We start from the raw sequence: 7,541 nt of genomic DNA, 5'->3' as shown, positions 1-7,541 counted from the left end.
TGTCCATAAAAATTATGAACAGAACCGGAGACAAAGGGCAGCCCTGGCGGAGCCCATCACCCACCGGGAACGAGTCCGACTTATTGCCGGCAATGCGAACCAAGCTCTTGCAACGGTTGTATAGGGATCGAATGGCCCGTAGCAATGGGCCAGACACCCCATACTCCCGCAACACCTCCCACAGGACACCCCGAGGGACACGGTCGAATGCCTTCTCCAAGTCCACAAAACACATGTAGACTGGTTGGGCAAACTCCCATGCACCCTCAAGTATCCTCGAGAGGATAAAGAGCTGGTCCAGTGTTCCACGACCAGGACGAAAACCGCATTGTTCCTCCTGTATCCGAGGTTCGACTAGCGGACGAACTCTCCTTTCCAACACCCTGGCATAGACTTTCCCAGGGAGGCTGAGGAGTGTGATCCCCCTGTAGTTGGAACACACCCTCCGGTCCCCCTTCTTAAAGATGGGGACCACCACCCCGGTCTGCCAGTCCACAGGTACTGCCCCTGATCTCCACGCAACATTGCAGAGGCGTGTCAACCAGGACAGCCCTACAACGTCCAGAGCCTTCAGGAACTCGGGGCGGACCTCATCAACACCAGGGGCTCTGCCACCAAGGAGTTGTTTAACTGCCTCAGTGACCTCGCCCCCGGTGACCCCGAAATTGGCGGGTCATTCCCCTCATCCCCACTTTATCTCAATGAGTTAATTTATAAATAAATGAGCAAATTCTGTAGGATAAATGTTATTTATTAGAGATAAAACATCTAAAAGAATCTGTGCACGTACTAAAATCTTGACCTTGAATCTGAATTCAAAGCACCCATTTAACAGAATGTGCTCAAATGTTCTTGAATTGGGACACTGTGTTCTGCAGTTTGAAAAGACGAAGAGACACCTCCTTCAAAGTTCTGATCACAAAATGTCACATGCAGCAACACTGTGATTATCTATGGAATGCTAAAACCTGTTTTGTCATCTTTGGGACATGATGTGCAAACAGTGGGGTGTGTGTGTGTGTTTTCATTCAAAGCATGAAAGCATGTGTGGGAGTTTCATTCATAAAGTTTTTTTTAAATTAGATGAACATTTTTTTCAGTGGAATCATTTGATATAAAATCTTTCATATTTTATTATCTCAACCCCAAAGCAGTGAGGCTGCCCATGTAAAAGAAGACTACGAAAACCATTAGAAAATGTGTTAAAGTGATAATTATGATAAATTCAAAATAAAATACTGTGCCATAATTTTATTTTTAGCTTTTCCTATTATGCTATGTGTATTATAAATATAAGCATAAAAAAATCTAAATGTATAAATACTATTAATCCAGAGGGCGTGAATAGACTGGTCTTTCAGAAACTGGTGCTTGAACTGATGGACAACTATCTCTGGGATTACAGAGAATCATCTAAAAAGAGAAAATAGCTAGTGAGCTGCAGCTCTCAGGGTGAAAATCACTTGTTGATGTCAAAAGTCAGAGGAAAATGGCCAGACTGCTTCATACTGAAAGGTTAAACACTTGTTCCAACCAAAGTATGCAAAAGAACATCACTGATTGCACAGTATATTGAACATGTTAATGCAGATGGGCTACAGCAGCAGAATACCACAACAGCCATCCCTGTCACCTAAATCAGGAAACTGAATATACAGTTCACATGAGCTCATCAAAAACTGGACAACAGACAACTGGAAAAATGTTGCCTGGTCATTTGGATGGCAGGGCCAGTATTTGGGTTAAACACAATAAGAGCAAGAAATGATCCTGCCTTGTATCAAAGTTTCAGGCTGTCGCAGCTCTGGGGGACATTTTCTTGGCACATTTTAGACTCCTTAGTACCAGTTTAGCATTGTTTAAATGCACGACCTATCCGAGTATTGTTGCTAACCATGTCCTTATCTTTATGACAATATTGTGCCCATTTTCAGCTGGCTGCTTCCAGCAGGATAACGTGCCATGTCACAAAACTGAAATAATTTCACACAAGTTTTTGAACATCCAACTCAACCTTATAGTCAACAAAATAAATAGTTAGTACCACCTCATACTGTATATGCAGAACTTTGTAATATAGTATTAGTCACATATTCAAATAGTGGGTGCATCAAACTAGCCGTTAACAAGTGTCATTCATTCAAAATCGTCAGAAAAAAGCCTCTCTGCAAATAAACTTAGAACACAATGTAAACAATAATATTTGGATAACAGACCTGTATGTAAAACAAAATCTAGGACTTACGTAATAGAATCATCCTTCAGTTGAATCCTGTGTCATAACATGACGTCTGAATGCAGATTCTATTCAAGAAAGTCACACTGCGTTCTCCCCGCCTTCTGAAATGCTTAAGAAGGGTTGGGCAAAATGCTTATATAGCTTTAGTGGGCGATAGTGGAGTCATACAACGTTGCTGTGAGAAAGAGAGACTAAGAGATGGAAGGTGAGATTTCATCTTCAGAAATGCAAACTCTTTCACTCTTTTCTGTTCCTTACTATTCATTACTATTCATTTGTTATACAGAGCAAATTCACTCTTGATAAAGACTTTGATTATGATTTGATTATTACCATGATTACTGCTGTGCGTGATTGCCTTTTACTGTTACAGACAATGTATGATGTTGACAGTCTTTAATGTTTCTTTTTCTCAACTTGCAGACTTGAGGATAAAATATGTTGACCTGGAACAATCAGAAAACCTTGAGAGTCATAGGACGAATGGCTTCAGGAACACCAAATCTCTGGTGGTGCGGAGAGGAGCCCCATTTAAAGTCAGCGTTCAGCTGGAAGGGCGACCCTTCAACCCTAAGATCAATACTCTGAGGGTGAAAATCATGCTAGGTACTTTCCTGAGTATATTGCATGGATGCTTTTGTATACAAGTGGTCTAACCCACAATTTAAGGCTTTTGCTTGTGTTTCTAACATTCCTCAATTTTCCCATCAGGTAACCTGTACGCAGTAATGCCTGTAACCTTCTCCAAGAGCTCTTCCAAGTCCAGCTGGAATGCCTATATTGACCCTGAGGAGTGGAACCCTCTGAAACCTTCTATCTACATCTACTCTCCTGCCTCTGCCTCAGTCGGCTCCTACAGATTTCAGCTGTGTGTGCTTACTCAGGATGGCAAGAAAAGCTCTGCATATGGCAATTTCATCCTGCTCTGCAACCCCTGGTGTTCAGGTAAGTGAAGCAAAGTATCAGTGCTGGAGAATCAGATTTATTTTGGTAGCTTGTTGCAGCAACCATATATGTATCAGAATACATATATGGTTTGTGTGGCCTAACACACAAACCATATTGAAAATTACATTATTGTAGAATACATAATAAATTATTAATTACTTATTTTTAAGTATCTGCTACAGTACTATATAGGTCCGTGGACTGAATGATCTGTAAATCTCTTTGAAAATGTTGAATTGAGCATGACTTGAAAATGTTAGTACACTGTGTGGTTCTAAATGCAGGATGTATTTCTTGCAGAGGATACAGTATACATCCCATTTGAGGATCAGAGAGAAGAATATATCCAGAGTGACTTTGGGTTGCTGTTTATGGGATCAGGGACAAACATTGTTGAAAGACCGTGGTCTTTTGATCAGGTAAGAAAGTCGCAAACTGAACACTAAGCAACTCAAAAAAAAAAAGTATTACCAGAAGATGTGCCTTTTAAATGAGGTATTATGTATGAGTGTATTATGTTTTATCAAAGTGCATAAAGATCGTATTCTCTGTAACACTGTTTTGAAAGATTCCCAGTGTTCACTTTCAGTTCACTTTAATAATTCTTCAAAACAATATTTGAAAATGAATAAATGTGCAAATTTTGGAGGATCAATGAGATAAAACATCTTAAAGTATGTGTGCACATAGTAAAATCTTGACCTTAAATCTGACTTCAAACCACCTGCTTAACAGGATGTACTCAAATTTTCTCTTTTCTTTTTTCTGCTTGTAAAGTATGAGTCTGGTGTTCTGGAGGCATGCTTGAATTTGCTCCAAGTCAGCCCTCAGCACAAAAAGAACAGAAAGATGGACTACCTGAACCGAAACAACCCCGTGTACCTCAGCCGGGTTGTGTCTGCCATGGTGAGTGTCAACAGATTCTGTCTAGCAACACAAATTCAACATTAACTAGCTTTACAAATTGTATGAATCACATTAGTTTTTGGATCTTGTTTACAATCTATTACATGAGCATCATTTCTACTTGTTAAACAAACTTGGGCTTAACCTGGGACACTATGTTCTGCACATTGACACGATGAAGAGACACAGCCTTCAATGTTCTGAACACTAAATGTCACATGCAGCAACACTGTAATTATTACTGTAAAACTGCCAAGGCAACATGGAAAATTATGGGATGCCCAAACCTGTTTTGGCATCTTTGGCACGTGCTGTGCAAACAGTAAAAACTATACTTAAGTTGTGCTTTGTGTTTAGATCAACAGTGAGGATGACCGTGGGGTGCTGAAGGGGAACTGGACAGGCGACTTCAAACAAGGTGTCAGTCCCTCCATGTGGACTGGGAGTGGGGACATTTTGAGAAAGTGGAACCAGTCTGGTAACAGCCCAGTCAAGTATGGACAGTGCTGGGTTTTTGCAGCTGTCATGTGCACAGGTGCTTATATCTTCATCTTTTAAAACCTTATAAAAGCAAGTAACTTAGATCATGTAATTCTGGTCTTTGATAATCAGTTGTTCTAAATGATGCTATCATAATAAAGTGTTTTCATTCTTTTTTTTTAACACCGAGTCATTTTTTCCATGACAGTGTTCAAATATTTTAACAGTGTTTTTTAAAATCAATTGTGCTTCAGTTATGAGAGTTCTTGGCATTCCTTGCCGTGTGATCACAAACTTCAACTCTGCCCATGACACTGATGGCAACCTGGTGATTGAGGAATACTACAGCGCAACAGGGCAGAAGTTAAACCGCACCAAAGACAGCATCTGGTCAGTTTTATATTTTGCTTATAAACTGTATTATTTAACTACTTTAAAGACTTTAATGACATTTTAATGCTTAACTTTATCTTTTGTTGGACTTTAACAGGAACTTCCATGTCTGGGTGGAGTGCTGGATGACTCGTCGGGATCTTGAATCTGGAATGGATGGCTGGCAAGTTCTTGACCCGACTCCTCAGCAGACAAGTGGAGGTGTGTGCTAAAAAAAGTTCTTAAACTTTTTCTTCCACTCTTTAATTCTTTGTGAACTTCTTCAAAACGGTCTTGTTTCTGCCATCATCACAGGAGTGTACTGCTGTGGCCCCGCACCAGTCAAAGCAATAAAGAACAAGCGTGTGGACCTGTTCTATGATGTCCCATTTGTCTACGCCAGTGTGAATGCTGATATCCATACAATCATCTTGGGCCAGGGTCAGGTGCTCGGGTTCAGCAAAGACACTGAGAGAGTTGGCTCCCTCATCTGCACTAAGGCTGTTGGGTTCCCCAGATTGCAAAAGATCACAGGAGATTACAAATACATCAAAAGTATGACCATAAAACTAGAATTCTGCTCATTGATTTGCACATTATGCAATTTAATGAAGTGATATATTGAACTAAAGTGATAAAGTGAAATAATAGCACTCTCACATACTCACATTTGTCTTTCTGTCTTTATAACACAGGCCCAACTTCAACACTTTCATCAAGAAGCTCTTCAAGTTCAGGTGACTCAACACTAAGAAGAGGTAATTTGTAGTTTTGAATGTATTCATCAGAGTTTATATGGATTTCTTTAAAAACATATCTCTTCATGAGGACTTTTTCATGTTTATTCAGCAGGTTCATCCCAGGGAGTGCTAGTCTTCCTGACCCTGGACAAATCCCCCATTGTTGGGGAGCCTGTCAGCTTCAGCGTGAAAATCATGAACAAGCAGAATGTAGCCAAGATGTTGAAGGTTCACCTCAATGCCCAGGCAAAAGAATACAACCACAGCCCCTCGGACACCTTCTGGGAAAACCACGGTGTCTTACAACTTGCACCTATGGAAGGTACATTTACTTTTCTCATCTACAACTAAAATATTCACCTTTGAAGGACTGTTGTTGTTTTCAGAACTTAATCTATTTGGATTTGACTATTTATTTAACACAACCTAATTTCTGTGTCACTTCCTCTATCCAGTCAAGGTAGTGAGGCAGAAGATCCCCCTAGCACAGTATGAAGACGTGGTGGGGGATAACCTGATCAACCTTGCAGTTGTTGTGGAGGATACTGCCAGTCAGGAGAGAGTCCTGAGCTCAGAGGAGTTCAACATCACCAGTCCACAGCTCATCATACAGGTACTTTACAAAAATTCTCAATATTTCCTCCTTAAAGTTTCTCACATACAGACTTATTGCATCCATCAACTTAAACTTCTTTAAACAAATTAATTAATTAAACTTTATGTCTTTGAGCACAAATTCCAATGCTTTGATACCAAGTACAGGTTGCTATGTAATATTATAAGAAAGTATTTAAAGGGCATTCAGGATTTTCATATCTGATTTGATGATGCACCAGCTGTGAAAAAAATGCATCGGTGGTTTTGAAAATTTCTATAATATTTCTCCTTTTTGAATAAAAATGTAATCATATAGTTACAAGTATGAGTTGCAGACAGCAGATGTTATGTCATATTTATTAGCTTAAAGTTATATAATGGAGAACTTGAGGAAATGTTCTGGGTTTACTAATGTGTTTGTTCTTCAGGTTGCAGATGAAAAGTCCATCAAGCAACACAGCGAACAGACTGCCCTAGTGACCTTCATCAACCCATATTCTCACCCAGTCAGTGGAGTACTGACTGTAGCTGGGGCTGGGCTGCTCCAAGGCAAAGTTCAGTTCAGGTAAGAATGATTTTTTTTGTCTCATGGGCAATAATTAGTAGACACCACAGGGACTTTAGAACGCCATAAATGCCTGCTAATGACAAGAATTCTAAAATAGAGGAGTGTCACTGTGCAGTGCAGAAAGGAACACTGTCTTTCTTGAGAGAATGTTGACTTGTCACTGTGGTATGTTTGCATTGTTTTATGCATGTATATGTTCATGGCTGCATAGCAGGATAATCACTGAATGTTTGCTTAGAGGCGTGATGCAAAGTGACAGGACGTTTATTGTAGTCAGCCACTCTAAGTTACTGGAATAAATTTCTACATTTTGAAAACATTTTTTTAAAATAAGCTTTCTACATTTTCCTGCAGGATGCCCCCACTGCCTCCAGGAGGAAGAGTGGATCAGCCAATCCCGTTCATGCCCAACATGGTGGGAGAAAAGATGCTGCAAGCCAGCCTGTGGCTCACAAATATGAATGTCACCATCAGAGGCTTTAAGATGGTCTCTGTCAACAGTGTTTAGCACCTGCAGCCATGTTTCCTATGCTGTAAATGAAGAATGTAAATATTATTTATTTAGCTATTTATTGTTTTTATTTGTGTATATGTGTCATAAAAATTAACATTGATACCCAAAGATATATATTTTTTAATTTATTGTTGTACTTTTACCTTTATTTGAGAAATAAAATCATAAAATGTTCAA

General features: G+C 39.7%; 1 protein-coding gene across 2 annotated transcripts; it reads left to right on the top strand.

The window, feature by feature from the left end:
• The first annotated feature begins 2,309 nt into the window (after positions 1-2,309).
• On the top strand, positions 2,310-7,541 carry LOC145428842 (protein-glutamine gamma-glutamyltransferase 5-like). 2 transcript variants are annotated; one of them, XM_080301614.1, is made up of 14 exons: positions 2,310-2,444; positions 2,663-2,845; positions 2,951-3,184; positions 3,488-3,606; positions 3,965-4,093; positions 4,451-4,628; positions 4,828-4,963; positions 5,064-5,167; positions 5,261-5,500; positions 5,641-5,703; positions 5,798-6,007; positions 6,141-6,298; positions 6,711-6,847; positions 7,205-7,541. In XM_080301614.1, the coding sequence occupies exons 1-14, from the start codon at positions 2,438-2,440 to the stop codon at positions 7,356-7,358; spliced, it is 2,052 nt and encodes a 683-aa protein (XP_080157740.1). In that variant the 5' UTR covers positions 2,310-2,437; the 3' UTR covers positions 7,359-7,541. The 2 variants fall into 2 exon arrangements, with proteins under 2 accessions (XP_080157740.1, XP_080157739.1); XM_080301613.1 differs by having other exon boundaries at positions 5,795-6,007.

This window comes from Astatotilapia calliptera, chromosome 5 (assembly GCF_964374335.1).
Source record: "Astatotilapia calliptera chromosome 5, fAstCal68.1, whole genome shotgun sequence".
Classification (NCBI taxonomy): Eukaryota; Metazoa; Chordata; class Actinopteri; order Cichliformes; family Cichlidae; genus Astatotilapia; species Astatotilapia calliptera.
This window is presented reverse-complemented; position numbering and strand designations above follow the sequence as displayed.